Genomic DNA, 19,608 nt, shown 5'->3' with positions numbered 1-19,608 from the left:
TCGTAGATAAATTCCCTATGAATACATTTATTTTAGTTTGTCCTAATAACCAGTATAGGGTTGAGGTTGAAACTCACAGTAAGAAATATTAATTTACATAATCCACAGGTACCTCACACACCTCACACTGAGTTACATGCAGGAAAAGGCTGTTCATTATCTGACTAGTTGAATCATAGTAGGGAAATGGATGTGCAGACCAGAGGGAACCTATAAGGTTTGTAGTGGGGAAAAATGATGTAATCCAAAATATTTTTGTTTTTGGTTCCTATGCAAACTGTCCTTAAGGGAACACACACAGTCTTTCAAACGAGTGAAGAATGAAATAATCACAACAGGAATTCTTTTGTGAGAGACTTTTTTTTAAGGTACTGAACAGTAATGTTTGATTAGTTGTGAATGTCTCCCTCTACAGGCAGTCATTGCAACTAAAATTATGTTTTGAGCTCAGGTCTATATATGAAGCTGTATAATGATTATAAAAGATATTTGATAGTTTATAGATTCTAAGTCAAAAAGGTAATAAAAAAATCCTCATTAACTCCCCATCCAGTGGCTACTTGTTAATATAGGCCTGAACTATTTCCGACACGTGATTTTGTGCATGAATGTAAAGGCGTTCCTAATAAAGTTGCCATCAAGTGTATACACTCCAGTCATTAATGTAGATGTGTACAGTGTGTATAGTGAAAGTTCCACCAGATCTTTTGCTGCTGCAGATGCGTGACAAAATGGAAAGGTCCATCTATATTATCTGCATATTACAGCTCTACATATCTGCATGTGCTCCAGCTTGTAGAAGGAAGAAATCCGTGCATAGGCAAGCGGAAAGATGAGACGATCTTCATTGAAATTCTTCATCATTGGGAGATCTCGGCATAAATGCACGCGCGATGAAAAAAGGTTAAATCGAGCTCACGTGATTATTTTAATAGCGCATGTTTGACCACGCCCCTGTTTTTTTTTTTTTTTTTTAACCCACAGGGTTTATGATACTCAGAGTCCTGTGTCGTTATTGTAAAAACTTTTTTAACTCTCTATTCTTTGCAATGTGTGTATAATTATTGTTTTGCTCTGTGTTCCATATGGTCGTGAAAAAGCTCTAACGCTATGAGAGTATGATGTAGCAGAAGGATGTACTTATTTCCTGTCTTATTGAAGATGCAGAGAATAAGTGAAAGTCAGTTTTGTTCCAAAGCAGGATCTTGGCTGTTCTGCATGGCCTGGAGATCAGGGAGCACGTGTCGAGCGTCAGGAGTGTGCGCGCTTTTGCTCTCAGCGCACATCAGCACTTCATTAGAAGCACTAGACCGGTACGAATGTGATCCAGCGCCTCCCGTGTCACGCCTTAGTTTAGTTTCTGTCCTTTCTTCTAGTTGCATCTTCTCCTCGGATCGCTATGGCGTGGCCGTGCATCACTCGGGTGTGCTGTCTGGCGCAGTTCTGGAACCAGTTTGACAAATCAGATCTGTCCGTCCCACTGACCATCCAGAACTACTCGGAAATCACCGACAAGGAGATCCGCTCGGTAACGGGAAACGTTCCCGCTGAGCGAGCGCAGAAGCGCGATCGCACCACGCCGGACCACGGCGACTCTCCCGCGGCACAGGAAGCCGGAGGCAACCGCGTGAGTCGCAGGCGCGCGGAGCCGAGTTACACAACGCGCGAGGACGCGCCGTTCCCCAGCGTGACCCAGTACAAACAGGACTATAAACCGTGGCCCATTCCGAAAAAAGACAACTTTCCGTGGATTAGTAACGGCGTCGGGGAAAAAAACAGCCCGGTCAAGAAGCACCATGCGCGTGCAGGGGCAGAAGAGCGCGCGGGCACAAGGAGACACGCGCTGAGTGAAGCGGCTAAGACGAGCTCTTACAGGTAACACAGAGCCTGGACTTCACACCAGTCCATCACTGGAGAAACAGACTACATATGCGGTGTGTGGGTGGTGGCCGGAATGAGCTTGGAACGAGAAATAAATGAGCAGGTTATTAAAGAGTGCTACCAGGGTAGAAGTATTTCTAAACCCAGTGTAGAAGTGACGCCTGGACACGGGCTGTTGCATTGCAGTGGTTTAAAAGCGAATAGCAATATCTAATGCGGGCCATTATGTAATGCACTTTATCAACTGTGTCCAAATCGGGGTATGAAAATAAGGCACAGAAACCTTAATAATGCTTAAAAATGAGTCTCTGGTGAAGACTAAGCTGTGCCGGATTTTTCAAAGTCATAAAACATGCGAGGAAAGAAGCTCCTATAAGCCTTTCAGACACACTGAGGCATATCGATACTGACCTACACAACACCAAATCTAATCAGTGCACAGTAATTCAGACACAGCTGTAAGATGCCCAGTAAACACTACCGGCTCGTTAAAACGGCCGATTAAACCGCACCTTCCGGTTAATGTTACTGCTGATGTGGTTCAATCTGTACCAATCTCAAACACGTCTACATGAGCTCTTCTGCAGAATATAACGGATAGTGATTTATTTAGCCTAAATGATTTTTTTTTTACATTGTTGCAGAATTGTGATGTTCTGATTGTTAGTCTGTGACACCAAAAGCACCCCAGTAAAAACACTCAATAGAACCCAATAAGACACTTCACTATATAGTCTTTTTTTCTTGTTAAATTATCATTTAAAAAGCCTGTGATTTTGGATATCATTTTCACACTGCTTAATGTAAGTGCTCTCCCTGATGTTCTACACATCTAGATTCCCAATAGACATGTTGGGAATTGGGTCCTCAATGGACCAGAGTTGTTTGTCCAGCACATACCCACATGGCTCATTTAGATGAAGATCTTGGAAATTTGCAACACCTTAGTCTTTTGATCATGTACAAGTTTACAGAACAGTTTTTGCAGTGTTGCAGAGAGCATTATCCTAATAAGAGGCCATAGTGAGTAGAAAATAATGTTGTGATGGGTCTGCGGTATACTGGGACTGCAATAATGTGTCTAAAAGGCATGAATGCCAGGACCCAGCATGTTTCTTACATTGCTCATATATTGCATTGCAGCTCAGAGACATCATATTATAAACTTTTTTTCAATCCTGATATACTAATCATGCTTTTGACCGTTCTCATAAAAAAAAAAAATCACAAATATTAGTGGGCTGTATGGCCTTCAAATGAGATTAATTTAGTGGAGATATTTTTGCTATCAAGCAGGAAAAATGCCTTGCAAATATTTAATTTTGATAAAAAATATTCTGTAAATATTATGTAGTGAATCCAGCCATAACAACTAAGTGCTTTATTTTACTGCTTGCTTTTTCAGTTGAATGGTTACCAATTCTTCAGTTATACTCATAAATTAGTTTGGTCTGCTATTTAATGTTGACTGACAAAACATTTGAAATCAGACTACTTTCCTTATTTCCTTACTTTATTTGAAACAGTATTCCTAGTTTGGGTACCTGGGCAAGCCTCTGTTTGCACTCAAAACAGAAATTATCTTGGATTGGAACTTTCATTTGATATTTAGATCCATTAGACATGATTACATCATGCATTTCCTGATGATTTATTAGGTGCATCTTCATTCTGCAAATCTGGTATTTTACCATGCTATTGATACAGTACTCATTGTCATGTTCATGAAACCAATTTGAGACTTGCATTGTGACATGTTGCATCATCATGCTGGAGGTTAGAAGTAAATTAAGGCCATTAAGAGATCCACATGTTCAGCAACAATTCTTAAATAGACTGTGCAATTCAAGTGATGATTAATTGGAATTAACAGGCCCAAAGTTTGCCAGGAAAATATTTCCCACACCATTACACCACTCCCAGCCTGGACTGTTCGGACAAGGCAGGTTTGCTTCATGGATTCATGCTTTTGGCATCTAAATCTGACACTCAGCAAAAATCGCAATGCATCAGACCAATACACATCTTCCCAGTCTTCAATTTGTCTACTGCTAAGATTAACCTGTACCTGAGATTAGACTGACATGGTCTTCTGCTGTTGAAGGCCATCTACTGTATCTCAACATCAACATTATATGCATTCTGAGATGCTTTTTTACTCATCACATTTGTATAGAGTGTTTATCTGAGTTACTGTAGACCAAGGGTCACCAACATGGCCTTTTCTAAAAATAGCTCACCATAGCGCCACTTACCAGTGAGCTGCATCAAATTTATTTTGTTGCTATTCTTTTTAAAATCACACTTGCATTGGTGTAAATTTGAAAATAAAAATATTAAAATATAGATGACTAGATATAGATGAAAATCATTAATTATTAATAATAACATATAATTAAAGGTAAATTGAGCAAATTTGTTATTTCGACTTGTGTGTATCAAACTGGTAGCCCTTCACATTAATTGTTACCCAAGACGTAGCTCTTAGTTTCAAAAAGGTTGGTGACCCCTGATGTAGACTTTCTGCAAGCTTGAACCAGTCTGGCCATTCTTTATTCTTTGTGTTAAAATTGAAATAGAAGTACAAATAGAAATAGAAAATAAAAATACTCAAACCAGCCTTTCTGCCAATAAACAACTGGGATCACATTTTTTTCTGATTGTTCTAATAGTTGATGTGAACCATGGCACTGCTAAAATTCAAAGAGGAGCACATTTATTTTGTTACATACACTGATCCGTCAGAGAGACATAATGGGGATAACACTGATAAGTAATGGCAGCTGACAAGGAGTAGCAACAAAGTGAACAGTTATTTCTAGAAGTTGTTTTGAAAGCAGGAAAAACGGTCAAGCGTGTACATGGTGTGTAAAGGCTAGCCTGTCTGGTCCCTTCCCAATAAAATGTTGATTAATGTCAGAGCCCAAAATGCATCACAGCTTGCTGTGTATCATGTAGACACCAGCCACATGTGGATCACTTACTTAGAGAGGATTTGGCACCAGAATATCACTATGGAAAGAAAGCAAGCAGCCAGAGACAATGTTCTGCTGGGGATGCTATTTTGACAGGTAGCACCTACCTAGAAATTGCTGCAGACCAAGTGCAAGCTTTAATAGCAAGAGTATTCCCTACTGGCAATGACCTCCAATGGCCTAACTCTATTGCAACAATTGGTTGTTTGAGGAAATAACAAAAAAATCAACCATAACAAAAAAAATAAGGTGTTGGCTTGATCCTCAGATCTCAGCCCAAATGAGTATTTCAGGCATGTTAATAAAGTTTTGGTTACAGATAGCACAGCTCACCTTCAGAAGTTGGCAGATCAGAACTGGCAGCACAAAGGGAAACTACAGAATGTTAGGCAGGCAGTTTTAATGTTATAGCTGATCTGTGTACATGTTTTATAATAATATTTGTCTCAGTGGATAATAAATATGGCAATTTATTTATTGACATGAATTTTCAAGTCCTAAACTGATTGAATAAATGTTGGGCTTTGTTGCTAAAATGTCCAATATAAAACACAATATCGTGATAACCACTGAGAAAATATATTGTGTTGCCATATTTTAACAATTACCAAGGGCAGGCTGGATCAATATGAAAGACCCAGGGAACCCCTGTTCTAATCTTGAATATTTAATTTCTGTCTGGATTTAGAGAGGAGTACAGACCATGGGCAGGGGTGCTGCCTTCCAAGCCCATTCAGAAAAGGCCTACATTCCTGGGTATGGAAACCAGTGAGCCTCCTCCTGAGACCAGCTACCAGGCTGCCTTTAGTACTGACACACACAGGCATGCTGATGTCAGTGTGCCGGACATGACCACACGTACACAGCCCAGCATTGCAGACATGGCAGGCAAACCTGAGGTCAGTTCCAGACCAGAGGTAAGTTGGAATACACATATTTGTGCTTGCTAATGAAAAGCCTCATCTAATTCTCAAGCTTATTTTCTGAGTTAGATCACTTGGTTGCAGCACTTCTTTATGGCACGCTGTGACTGTCCTAGATTTGTGCATGAAATCCCTGCCCTTATATTTTTCCTGCACTTTCACACTTACTCAGCTAATTATACAGCAGATTCATGAGCCGAGGTGTGTGTTATGGCATGGCAAAATGCTGTGTGTAAATATTATTGCAAAATATTTCATTTAAGCAATTCCTGTTAGATTAACTGTTGTTTTGGAAATTCTGATATTCTCTGTGTATATGTGTGTGGTGATGAAAGCCAATGAATTATAAATAATCAAATGTGTTAACATTTGCTGATGCCCACAGAACTACACTAATGACAAAGGTTAGAGAAAGCTGTGAATGATGACTAAACTGCAACAGAAAAGGGATTTCCTTGATACCACACCTGTTGTGTAAATGCTCATGTGAGCATTTATTTATACTGGACACTACAGGGTATAGTGGTTTCTGGTATAAGATGCTCTGGTTTAAGAAACTGTTGATTTTCTGGAATGATTAAATAACAGCTGTTCTTCAGGCAAAATTTCAGAGGTCAGAGGAGAATGGCTAAATTGGCTAGGCCAATTTCCTGAGCATTTCAGAAAGCAGCACACATTTACAATTTTGAGATGAACTGTTACAATTATAGAAAACTATATCTGGGTCCATTCCTGTCAGCCAAGAACAAAAACCTGAAGCTGCAGTGGACACAAACTAGACACTTGATTTTGAATTATAATTACTTTGAAGTACCTCAGGAAGTTTGGCTCATTATGTTTCAGTTATCACAATGCATTAAGTTTCACATAAATTTTTAAAAGGGAGTGATGGGGAAAAGTCTGATAAATAAAAAGAAGAGTATAGGGGGGCACAAGCCAGTGCACTCTTAGTGCCGGTCCCAAGCCCGGGTAAATGGGGAGGGTTGCGTTAGGAAGGGCATCCAGCGTAAAACATGTGCCAAATCAAATATGTGGATCACAAATGAGAATTTCATACCGGATCGGTCGAGGCCCGGGTTAACAACGACCGCCACAGGTATCGTTAGCCGACAGGGTACCGGTGGAAATTGGGCTACTGTTGGCCGAAGGAGGAGAAGGAGAGGAGGAAGACGTCTACAGAGCCGGCGGGAAAAGGAGCAGTGTAGGAGAGTAGAGGTTCGGGTTGGTACTTTAAATGTTGGTACTATGACGGGTAAAGGGAGAGAGGTAGCTGATATGATGGAGAGGAGAAAGGTAGATATGCTGTGTGTTCAGGAGACCAAGTGGAAAGGGAGTAAGGCCAGGAACATTGGAGGTGGGTTTAAACTGTTTTATCATGGTGTGGATGGAAAGAGAAATGGTGTAGGGGTGATTCTGAAGGAAGAGTACAGTAAGAGTGTAGTGGAGGTGAAGAGAGTTTCTGATAGGGTGATGATCGTGAAGGTGGAGGTTGAAGGGATGATGATAAATGTCATCAGTGCCTATGCTCCACAAGTTGGCTGTGAGATGGAGGAGAAGGAAAGATTCTGGAGTGAATTAGATGAAGTGGTAGATGGTGTACCTAGGAAAGAACGATTGGTGATTGGGGCAGACTTTAATGGGCATGTAGGTGAAGGGAACAGAGGTGATGAGGAGGTGATGGGTAGGTATGGTTTCAAGGAGAGGAATGTGGAAGGGCAGATGGTGGTAGATTTTGCTAAAAGGATGGAAATGGCAGTGGTGAACACGTATTTTAAGAAGAAGGAGGATCATAGGGTGACGTATAAGAGTGGAGGAAGGTGCACACAGGTGGATTATGTTCTGTGTAGGAGATGCAACCTGAAGGAGATTGGAGACTGTGAGGTGTTGGCGGGGGACAGTGTAGCTAGACAGCATCGGATGGTGGTCTGTAGGATGGTTTTGGAGGCGAAGAAGAAGAGGAGGAAAGTAAGGATTGAAAGAAGAATAAGATGGTGGAAACTGAAGGAGGAAGAGTGTAGTGTGAGGTTCAGGGAAGAGGTCAGACAGGGGCTTGGTGGTGGTGAAGAGGTGCTGGATGATTGGGCAACTACTGCAGGAGCGATGAGGGAGGCAGCTAGAAAAGTACTTGGTGTGACATCTGGAAATAGAAAGCAAGACAAGGAGACGTGGTGGTGGAATGAGGAAGTGCAGGAGAGCATTAGGGGAAAGAGGTTGGCAAAACAGAAGTGGGATCGACAGAGTGATGAGAAAAGTAGGCAGGAGTACAAGGAGATGCGGCAGCAAGTAAAAAGGGATGTGGCGAAAGCCAAGGAAAAGGCATATGAGGAGCTGTATAAGAGGTTGGACACTAAGGAAGGAGAAAAGGATTTGTACCGATTGGCCAGGCAGAGGGACCGAGCTGGGAAGGATGTACTGCAAGTTAGAGCAATAAAGGATGGAGAGGGAAATGTGTTGACTAATGAGGAGAGTGTGTTGAGAAGATGGAGGGAGTATTTTGAGCAGCTGATGAATGAGGAAAATCAGAGAGAGAGAAGGTTGGAGGATGTGGAGTTGGTGAAGCAGGATGTAGATAGGATTAGTAAGGAGGAAGTGAGAGCAGCGATTAAGAGGATGAAGAATGAAAAGTTGGTTGGACCAGATGACATACCAGTAGAAGCGTGGAGATGTTTAGGAGAGATGGCAGTGGAGTTTTTAACCAGATTGTTTAACAGGATTCTGGAAGGGGAGAGGATGCCTGAGGAATGGAGAAGGAGTGTGCTGGTACCGATCTTTAAACATAAGGGAGATGTGCAGACCTGCAGTAACTACAGGGGAATTAAGTTGATCAGTCACACCATGAAGTTATGGGAAAGAGTAGTGGAAGCCAGGCTGAGAGAAGAGGTGACCATCTGTGAGCAACAGTATGGTTTCATGCCGAGGAAGAGCACCACAGATGCCTTATTTGCTTTGAGGATGTTGATGGAGAAGTATAGAGAAGGACAGAAGGAGCTGCATTGTGTATTTGTGGATTTAGAGAAAGCGTACGACAGGGTGCCGAGAGAGGAGTTGTGGTATTGTATGAGGAAGTCAGGTGTGTCAGAGAAGTATGTGAGGGTGGTGCAGGACATGTATGGGGACAGTGTGACGGCAGTGAAGTGTGCAGTAGGTACGACAGACTGGTTCAGGGTGAAGGTTGGACTGCATCAAGGATCGGCCCTGAGCCCTTTCCTGTTTGCAGTGGTGATGGACAGGTTGACGGACGAGGTCAGACAGGAGTCTCCCTGGACTATGATGTTTGCAGATGATATTGTGATTTGTGGTGGGAGTAGAGAGCAGGTTGAGAAGAGCCTGGAGAGGTGGAGGTATGCGCTTGAGAGAAGGGGAATGAAAGTCAGTAGGAGTAAGACAGAGTACATGTGTGTGAATGAGAGGGAGGGCAGTGGAGTGATGCGGTTGCAGGGAGAAGAGGTGGAGAAGGTGGAGGAGTTCAGGTACCTGGGGTCAACAGTGCAAAGTAATGGAGAGTGTGTTAGAGAAGTAAAGAAAAGAGTGCAGGCAGGGTGGAGTGGGTGGAGAAGAGTGACAGGAGTGATTTGTGATAGTATGGTATCTGCAAGAATGAAAGGGAAAGTTTATAGGACTGTGGTGAGACCTGCGATGTTGTATGGATTAGAGACAGTGGCATTGAGTAAAAGACAGGAGATGGAGCTGGAGGTAGCAGAGCTGAAGATGTTAAGGTTTTCGTTGGGAGTGACGAGGATGGACAAGATTAGAAATGAGTTTATTAGAGGGACAGCACATGTAGGATGTTTTGGTGACAAGGTGAGGGAGGCGAGATTGAGATGGTTTGGACATGTGCAGAGAAGGGACACGAATTATATTGGTAGAAAAATGCTGAAGATGGAGCCACCAGGTAGGAGGAAAAGAGGAAGGCCAAGAAGGAGGTTCATGGATGTGGTGAGGGAAGACATGCAGGTAGTTGGTGTGAAAGAGGCAGATGTAGAGGACAGGGTGGTATGGAGACGGATGATCCGCTGTGGCGACCCCTAATGGGAGCAGCCGAAAGAAGAAGAAGAAGAAGAGGAAAGTGTGTTTGCAAAGGATTGCTAACGTGAGACAAATAAATCGGGAAGAGGCATTAACTCGAGCTCGGGTATATTTCAAACGTCACACCGATGCTTGGGTGATGAACAGGAGACATTTTAAAGGAAACCTTACACAGTTACATTTAGTAGAAACAGTTACAATATTGGAATTACTATTTTCAGTATGTGTACTGAGCTGAGCTCTGATTGCTTGCAGTGTAAATACATTATGTAAATGTGAGTTTTATAACCAGTATCTTTCTTTTCTTTTCGGCTTCTCCCGTTAGGGGTCGCCACAGCGGATCCTCCGCACGTTTGATTTGGCACATGTTTTACGCTGGATGCCCTTCCTAACACAACCCTCCCCAATTTATCCGGGCTTGGGACCGGCACTAAGAGTGGCTGGGGATGGTTCCCTGACCGGGAATCGAACCCGGGTCGCAGCGGTGGGAGCGCTGCATCTTAACCACTAGACCACCAGGGGACCCTCAGTTTTATAACCAGTATAATGGACAATTTTTGATTTACTGAACTTGTTGCAACTAGTTAAAAGCCACAGAGTAAATATAAAATGTAGCATTAACAGTATCTTTGTTTCCAACACAGTGCCTTCACATAAAGTCACATGTACACACACACGTTTCATAAATATACTCATAGTTCTAGACCTGTTTGGGGCATAAGTGAAAATAAGATAAGATAATCACTGTTCAAAGCTGCATTATGGTTCTTGATGTTAAGTAGTTTTGTGAGATGATTTTAAGAACAGTTTTTTTTTTGTTGTTTTTTTTACATAGTTAATCATTTAAAAACTGTAGTATTGCTTTAGAACTGTTTGCTTAAAAAAGCAGGGTAAAAAATCTGATTACAGCTTTGCAATCTTTTGAAAATAAAGTTAAATGTCATGTAACACTGCAGCTGCAGTACAATTATTCAGCTATTTGCTCCAAAAAGGGAACTATAGTTCATGTTAAAGGTTTGTAAGACAACCTAATAATTTCACATAACATTGATAACCATCGACAAACATTGATAACCTTTTTCTTTCTTTAAACAAATAGGGAATCTTCAGCAGAAATATTTGGTGGTTAAACCTTTTTTCCTTGCTAGTTTTATGATTCATGATGCAGAAGTTCATCCTAAATGTAGCATTTGTACATTAATTCTGTCAGCATAAAGATCTAATTAGTGGCACTAAAGCATATTGTTGATACCATTGGAGACCACTTGTTGTTGTTGTTGAGGATGGCTCCAAATGAACAGCATGTTACAATGGAAGGTTAAACTCAAAAATCATGAGGATGGACTTGAATTGTAAATAAGTCTGCTGAAGTGGTTTATGACTACAGTTGCCATTAGCGAACTTAAATGATGGAACTATAATAAATGTGAATTCAGTGTCACCCAGATGAGGATGGGTTCCCATTTGAGTCTGGTTTATTTAAAGGGTTTCTAGTTTATATAATTTAAGGGATTTTCTTTGCCACCATTGCCACTGGCTTGCTTATTAGGGATAAACTAATAGGGACTAATTTATACAATTATTATACATTTTTATAACTTTATATCTGTAAAGCCACTCTGGGGCAATATCCATTATTAAAAGTGCTATACAAATAAAAGTGAGTTACTGGATTAGAATAAATTAATCAGACACTGATTGGCAGTAGAAAAATCATAAATGTCAATAAGATGCAGCCTGAATTGCTTGTGCTTGCTAACATTCACTATTTTGACAAGCGAATTGTGTGTGTCAGCATCTGTCTGTGTTCTCGGGCACCTCTGAAGAGAGGAAGATTTCTTTCTTTCCTAAATAACATTTCACTGTTCTTAATATCTATAGAGCAGCTTGTATGTCAGATGATATTCTTTTTGTTATTCCAAAGATTTAAAAGCAAACAGGGCCATTCTCCTCCCTGTGCAATCTGCTCACATGGGTGAGATGTTAGCCAGCTGAGAGACACATTACAGATACATGTGCCAACTCCCATCTAGGCAAGGGATTAAAGAGAATTACAGTAATGGTGGGAGAGAAGATTATAATGGACAAACAATTATTCAGGAAAAATGGCCAGTGTGTATCGAATGTATGTACACACACACACACACACACACACACACACACACACACACACACACACACACACACACACACACACATTATTTCACCACACATTGTTATTAGACTAGGCATTGCAATAAATCAATGCATACAAATGTTCCATTCGGGTATATGTAAATAATAGACTTCTAACCAATCACATTTGATAATTCCAACTTGCACTTGACCAATACCATGATAACCACTTAGAAAATATTGTGTTGCCCTAGTTTAACAATTACCAAGGGCAGACTGGATCAATATGAAATTGGCCCTGCAGGCCTGTCTGAATAACAGAGTGTAGAGACACTGACATTTCCATGCTGCCCCAAATAATCCAGTTTAATCCAGTTCAACATTCAAAAGTGATCTTGACACAGCTGATCTTTAGCTAAGTGTATTAATGCATTTCTGCATGAAATATTAAAGTACATTGTAACAGACAACAGAAATTCTGACCGTTTTCTTTTGGTTGACCTGTTCCATGTCTGGCTGTTAGTTCGACAGTGATTAGTTTTTTTGGACATCCAAAATATATTTTATGAGTTTTCTTTTTAGTTTTAAAATGGCTTGTTTTTTCCCCCACAGACAGCTCACATGTTTACAATGTTCATGATGTGTATCCTTTTTCACAACATATGCCGTCTTCAAAGATAAAAACGTATTGCTCACATCAAGAGTAGACATTCTATGCTATTAATTGTTCAGTCTAATAAGGCTCAGTCTAATAAGGCAACAAGAATGTCCTATGAACTTTAACACATCTAGATTGAAATATCAGGAAATAGCTGAAATTCTTATCTATTATTATAGATCATACTCATACTTTTTTGTTAAAATGTAAATATAATGCAAACCCCCCCCCCCCCCCATACAGAATTTGTCCTTGCTGTTTCATTATTTTTGAGAGGACTGTTAAAGTCAATACAAAACATGCATGGTAAGAAAATAGATCTTTGTAAATGTATCTGTAATATGGTTGTTGGTGTCTGATAGGCTAGTTTGAGTATTCTGCTACTCTGATTCCTGTTTTACACAAAAAAGGTCTAAGTTCTACTTAAGGACACTAAACACAAGTTTTTGAATGTTATTATTGTTCTATGACTAAAGTGCCCTGGTGTATGTGGTGTCAAGAATAGCCAGAGAACATGCATGATGTAGTGAACATCTTTACTGGAGCCTGTCCATATCCACTGTCAAAAGATGATGACCTTGCAAATTATGGTGGAAAATAAGTATTTGGCCAATAACAAAAATTCACCTGAATACTTTGTTATATAGCCTTTGTTGGCAATGACAGAGATCAAACGTTTTCTGTAAGTCTCCACAAGGTTTTTACACACTGTTGCCGGTAGTTTGGGCCATTCCTCCATGCAGATCTCCTCTAGAGCAGTGATGTTTTGGGGCTGTCGCTGTGCAAAACGGATTTTCAACTCTCTCCAAAGATTTTCTATGGGGTTGAGATCTGAAAACTGGCTAGGCCACTCCAGGACCTTGAAATGCTTCTTATGAAGCCACTCCTTCATTGCCCAGGCGGTGTGTTTGGGATCATTGTCATGCTGAAAGACCCAGCCATGTCTCATCTTCAATGCCCTTGCTGATGGAAGGAGGCTTTCACACAAAATCTCACTATACATGGCCCCATTCATTCTTTGCTTTACACAGATCAGTCGTCCTGGTCCCTTTGCAGAACAGCCCCAAAGCATGATGTTTCCACCCCCATGCTTCACAGTAGGTATAGTGTTCTTTGGATGCAACTCAGCATTCTTTCTCCTCCAAACATGACAAGTTGAGTTTTTACCAAAAAGTTCTATTTTGGTTTCATCTGACCATATGACATTCTCCCAATCCTCTTCTGGATCATCCAAATGCTCTCTAGCAAACTTCAGACGGGCCTGGACATGTACTGACTTAAGCAGGGGGACACCTCTGGCACTGCAGGATTTGAGTCCCTGGCAGCGTGGTGTGTTACTGATGGTAGCCTTTATTATTTTGGTCCCAGCTCTCTGGTTCTGGGATTTTTGCTCACCGTTCTTGTGATCATTTTGACCCCACAGGGTGAGATGTTGCGTGGAGCCCCAGATCGAGGGAGATTATCAGTGGTCTTGTATGTCTTCCATTTTCTAATAATTGCTGCTACAGTTGATTTCTTCACACCAAGCTGCTTATCTATTGCAGATTCAGTCTTCCTGGCCTGGTGCAGGACTAAAATTTTGTTTCTGGTGCCCTTTGACAGCTCTTTGTTCTTGGCCATAGTGGAGTTTGACTGTTTGAGGTTTTGTACAGGTCTCTTTTATACTGATAACGAGTTCAAACAGGTGCCATTAATACAGGTAACAAGTGAAGGACAGAGGAGGCTCTTAAAGAAGTTGTTACAGGTCTGTGAGAGCCAGAAATCTTGCTTTTTTGTAGGTGACCAAATACTTATTTTCCTCATTTTGTCTCTCATAGTTGAAGTGTACCTATGATGAAAATTACAGGCCTCTCTCATCTTTTTAAGTGTGAGAACTTGCACAATTGGTGGCTGACTAACTACTTTTTTGCCCCACTGTATATATTTTCTATTTGTCATAAAGTGTGCATGGAACAGGTGTGCATGATGTGCATTAAGCCTGCAGCCTATTCATCTTCCAGCTCAAAGTGTCTTAAAAACCTGGCTTGGGCTGTTTCGATATTTTTCTGCTGTTATGGCTATTTCCAGAGGGAACATTAACTACAGCCAGCCAGCCAGCCAGCCAGCCACACACACACACACACACACACACACACACACACACACACACACACACACACACACACAATTAATTTGTATGCAGGTTACAGTAAGATAAAAGGCATATCTAATTTGGATTCTATTTCACATCTTCTAAATGCCAGCCACCTGAGAGTAACCTGAATACCTTCCATCAAACAATATATTTGCTATAAATACTACAGTCCCATCTTCACCTTTTTTCTATTCCTCGAACACATTATGACCACGTTCTCAATATGGAGCAATCAGTTTAACTGCATTTGACTTTATCAGAGAGACAGGTAACCTATCCATCAAAAACGACAATAGGCTCTTATCACTTCTTCTGCAGAGAGTGTATATCTCATGTATATTTTGGCGAGTCACTGCTACAGGGATTATAATAAGTTAAACTGACAGCTGTAAGCAAATGTTTTAAAATGCATGCAAGCAGTAATTTCTCCAGTGGTGGCCAAATGCAGAGGGTCCTGCTGTATTGCAATTTTTCTCAGTTGCTTTAGCAGTTGCATTCTTTGTTCAACCTCCACATCATTTAGTTATTTGTGCACATTATAAAAAAACATTTCTCATTGCTCTGATCAAATTGCGAATGCTTTAATATATTCATTTAATCGATTGTGTACAAGCATCCGCTGTTTCCATTATCAGTTGTTTATGTCATGCTGATCAAAATATATTATTCGAGTTTCACCTAAATAGTCTTAACCCCCAAAACATCTCGGCATCAGTTCACTGCATAAGTCATTGAATGCAAAAATGGTTAAAATAGTTGTCATCATCTGTCAAGATTAAATTTCTATAAATTTTTATTTTTTGTAAATGTGACTTGAATTGATGAATTGTGCAGATGAATCTTGAATGTCACTAATGAAGGTGAGTGAAAGGCATCAGATCAACCAATGATCAACTAGTTCTCTAAAATAGGTCAAAGGTGAATCTTGTGAATCTTCATTTGGCAACAGAGCAAAACACAGAATTACAATTTCTGAAAATGGATAAACAACTAAGAAATAAACAGACACAATAACAGTACAACAAAAGTGTAAATTCTGTCCGGTCTCTTGCAATCAATATAAATCAAATATGCAATCAAATAAATAAGTTTGTGCTGCTGATATTCATAGATGTCATACAAAGAAGAAATTTAACTTTGTGCATCTGCAGTCAGTGAAATCTGAATCTGGTTTATATCAAGAAATACTGAAATTGTGCACCGTCATACAGACAACATGACTAACCATTTTGATGATCTTGTTTGTGAACAATGACAAAGACACTTTTCATTCAGGTGGTAATGAGATGTTCATTGACAAATACTTACTTTTGAGAGATGTACTTAGGATTTTGAGAGAAATCTAATGTTTTGTGCTGTTTGTACAAATTGCTTTGAGAATTTTGCAAATCTTAAGGATGATTTGAGAAAACGTTAAAAAAAAAAAAAAAAACCCAAGAGCAGACATTTTAGGATGCATTTTACATCGTTTCATGCATTGCAATGTTACAGGAAAGAATTCCCTACTATTAAAACACAAATTTCATCAATGTGAGGTTAGATGCATTAAGTTTACAAAGGATTTTAACCTTAATATGTGTCAGGCATTACTGCCACACTGTGTGTGGTATTGGCCCTGGTTGAGAACGCTTGGAAAGTTCACTGTGGTACATTCAATTAATTTTATAATTTTTTTTCATCATCATCAATTCAATTCAATTAATTTTTATTTGTATAGCGCTTGAACAATGAACGTTGTTTTAAAGCAGCTTTACACAGATAATGTGGTAATAAAAATTAATATGTTCTTTATAAGTGCACGAACTAGTTTTTCTGCATCCTGTAACAACATCATATTTCAAATTTCAGCAATATTTCTAAAGTAAAAGAAGGCGATCCTGGTTATATTATTCACAAAGACCCTAGTCTTTTCTCAAAGGAAATTATTTAGAGGCTTAATAGCAAAGGGGGTGAATACATATGCACGCACCACTTTTCCGTTATTTATTTTTTAGAATTTTTTGAAACAAGTTATTTTTTTCATTTCACTTTACCAATTTGGACTATTTTGTGTATGTCCATTACATGAAATCCAAATAAAAATCTATTTAAATTCCAAGTTGTAAGGCAACAAAATAGGAAAAATGCCAAGGGGGGGTCAATACTTTTGCAAGGCACTGTACATACATTTGAACAGTAACACGTTTTTCTCGAAAGACCTACATCCTGATGTGAGCTCACAAACCCCTAGTCCCTAGTTTAAAAGTAGCCAACATCAATACAGTACATGATCAAAAGTAATTAAGTGTTGCTCCCTTCTGCTGCTGTAACAGCATTCACTCTTCTGAGAAGGATTTAATGAGGTTGGCCACTGGTGTCATTTGAGCAAGGCAGTGCTCCAATTTATGATTTTACCTTTTTTTTGGTTTTAGTTTTATCCTTAAATCCTTTCCTTTTATGCTTAAATGCCGGACAGTCATAAAAAGCATTTCACTGCATGTTGTTCTCTGTATGTATATGGAAAATAAAATTTGATTTGATCCCAAAATTGTTGAATGACAGAGGTCATGGCTCTGTGCAGGCTGCTCAAGTTCCTCCATACCAGCCTTGGCATTTTTTTTAAGCTTACTTTGTGCATCCTTAAAGTCTTTTAGACCTCTAATTTTCCAATGACAGTGAAGGTTAATGCTACAGCATTTTCAACACACAATAAACGGTTGTGTGATTTCAAAAAACTGTGGCAAGAGTTTGGGGGAAAACATATTGATGGGATGGTCAGGTGTCCACATATTTTTGGCCAATATCGTGTATATGCAGCTGTTTCACAGATGACCTTAAGTGAAATAGTGATGCTTTACCCAGGCCAAACTTATGAGAAGATAGAAATGAGATGTATGTGGTAGGTGAGAAATTGATATAAATTCAATCTTTTAATTTGTTGTGTAACTTAAAAAAAAGTGTCCAGTTCTGAGTGTCATTATTTGTGTTAATAATTAGCTGATGCCTTTCGTTTCTGTCCTACAGGAGCAGCTGGTGAGGACGAAGTTGTCTCCCAACCCGTCCGCTGTGTTCCAGAGTGGATCAAGAATCTTCAACATATGACCCAGTGGACCAGTTAACCCAGAAAACAAATATGGATTTAGGATTTCAGTTTGAGACAATGCGCACACGGCTCACTGAGCTTTTAGGGAACGTTTCAAAAGCTGCAGCAACAACCTTCAACAAGCTGAATTGTCAATGCTGCGAAAGATGGTGTAATAAAGCACCCTCGGCTATTTGTCCAAACCATTCCATAGTGCTGCATGGGTAGGAACAATGGAGGAATGTAGGGCTAATTATACTTGGCGTGAAATCTATGCAAAAGAACGAATTTCTGACATTGATACCTGTTCCATGCAAGCCTCTAAAGTTTTAATATATATTATTGGCATCCTACATCAAAACAAAAGAAGAAATTATTATTAAGTCAAACAAACAGTATATTTTGAGCTTAGGCATACAAGCACATCGCATAGATGGATTTCAACCCTTTTGTGGAAAGCAGTGCTTTTATTATTTTCTACAAAAAGTGATTCGAAATCACAGCACATGATCAGCACAATTGATACTTATTAGTGATTGCACTGGAGAGTCTCTCCCTGTAATGTTCAACAAGGTTTTAGGCACTTGTGTGTAGAGGATCATGCTGCACTCCTCCACACTCCTTATTAGAATTATGCACATCAACTTTGCTCTTCAATTCGGACCACAGGCTTTCATTAGGGTTCAAATCCAGAGACCAAAACACTGATTTGGTGGTTAATTTTGTGTTTAACCATTTTTAGGTTGCCTTTTGCTGAGATCAGAAGCCTATCTATGGCCTAGACAACAGCTCCTGGTAGAGGCAAGCAGATTTAATGATGAAATATGATGTTCAGTGTTCACAAGAGCTGCTGAACTACATGCCATAAGACACGTCCTTAAACATCATTAAAATCAGCACTATAGTGTTTTTTAAAAGGTTAAAACCTGCATGCAATTCCTTTGTGTCACTAAAAACATGCTGATGTTGTGCACAGCTAAAAAGCCTGCGGTTGGTCTCCTTTCAGTGAAACACATTATGGCAGTAAATCTAATGGCTCTAAAAGTCTGTAGGAATTGACATTTTTTATGGCCATAATTATGCTTAGTTATTATAAATGCTTATGTATTCTCTGTGTATTTATTTGTGCAGGTCAACAACAATCTGTTACGTTTGTACTAAAAGTTCTTTAGGTTTTGCCAATGGAAATGGAGGACAAAGGGATTTTTCAGCTGTTCCACTTAATAACGTATTTTTTCAATTGCCATGTCTGCAATTACTATTCCTGCATTCATTTTGCCACATTATTTTCCCCCAAGAGAAAGTACTATTATTTATATAGTTCTAGTGAGAATCGTTTTTGATAAATAGTATGATCATTATTGTGTAAAATTATTTGTGCTCAGTTTTATTACGGGTGTCAATAATTCAATTAGACACTGTAACAGGGAGAGACAGTGTGTCTGTATGAAGGAATTAAATCATGCTGATTATATACTAATGGAACACAAATATGCATGTTTCAAAAAACAATTTTTGTTTTTTGTTTTAGGTGTTTGACTGCAGGCTGCTTTTTGGTGAGATGTGTGTGTGTGTGTGTGTGTGTGTGTGTGTGTAGCAATTAGGCTGGAAAGAACATATAAAAAGTCTTTTTGAATAAATAAGTTAAGCTTTACCTCCATTTGAAGTTATTGACTGGGGAAATCTGATGCCTCCAATTTCTGCTTCATCCCTTCAAACTGTGCGAATCCTTTATTAAATCTAAATGTAGTTTTAGCAAATGAGCACTTCAGAACCAAAGTTAATTTATTTTGTTTATTAGTTCTTGATAAAGTTGAAAAAAAAAAGGAGACTGT

General features: G+C 39.6%; 1 protein-coding gene across 3 annotated transcripts; it reads left to right on the top strand.

Annotated features, from left to right (window-relative positions):
* The first annotated feature begins 79 nt into the window (after window positions 1–79).
* On the top strand, window positions 80–19,590 carry map6d1 (MAP6 domain containing 1). 3 transcript variants are annotated; one of them, XR_014530881.1, is made up of 4 exons: window positions 80–1,875; window positions 5,545–5,755; window positions 17,716–18,574; window positions 18,905–19,590. XR_014530881.1 is itself a non-coding variant. In XM_083526102.1 (3 exons), exons 1-3 carry the CDS (start codon window positions 1,400–1,402, stop codon window positions 17,791–17,793), a joined length of 765 nt encoding a protein of 254 aa, XP_083382228.1. In that variant the 5' UTR covers window positions 80–1,399; the 3' UTR covers window positions 17,794–19,590. The 3 variants fall into 3 exon arrangements, 2 of the variants coding, with proteins under 2 accessions (XP_083382228.1, XP_083382227.1); XM_083526102.1 differs by having other exon boundaries at window positions 17,716–19,590; XM_083526101.1 differs by lacking the exon at window positions 18,905–19,590 and having other exon boundaries at window positions 5,545–5,773; window positions 17,716–17,940.
* Window positions 19,591–19,608: the final 18 nt, after the last annotated feature.

The sequence above is a fragment of the Silurus aristotelis genome (genome assembly GCF_946808225.1).
Source record: "Silurus aristotelis genome assembly, chromosome: 22".
In the NCBI taxonomy this organism is placed as follows: domain Eukaryota; kingdom Metazoa; phylum Chordata; class Actinopteri; order Siluriformes; family Siluridae; genus Silurus; species Silurus aristotelis.
Note: the sequence above shows the minus strand (reverse complement) of the source record. Positions and strands in the feature narration are given on the sequence as shown.

What these genes read in the sequence shown, in the direction of transcription:
- map6d1 (XM_083526101.1), top strand. Translation starts at nt 1,400, where the DNA reads ATGGCGTGGCCGTGCATCACTCGGGTGTGCTGTCTGGCGCAGTTCTGG. An exon ending in GCTAAGACGAGCTCTTACAG is followed by an intron (nt 1,876 to 5,544) that starts GTAACACAGAGC and finishes GTCTGGATTTAG; the next exon opens with AGAGGAGTACAGACCATGGG. An exon ending in AGGTCAGTTCCAGACCAGAG is followed by an intron (nt 5,774 to 17,715) that starts GTAAGTTGGAAT and finishes TCTGTCCTACAG; the next exon opens with GAGCAGCTGGTGAGGACGAA.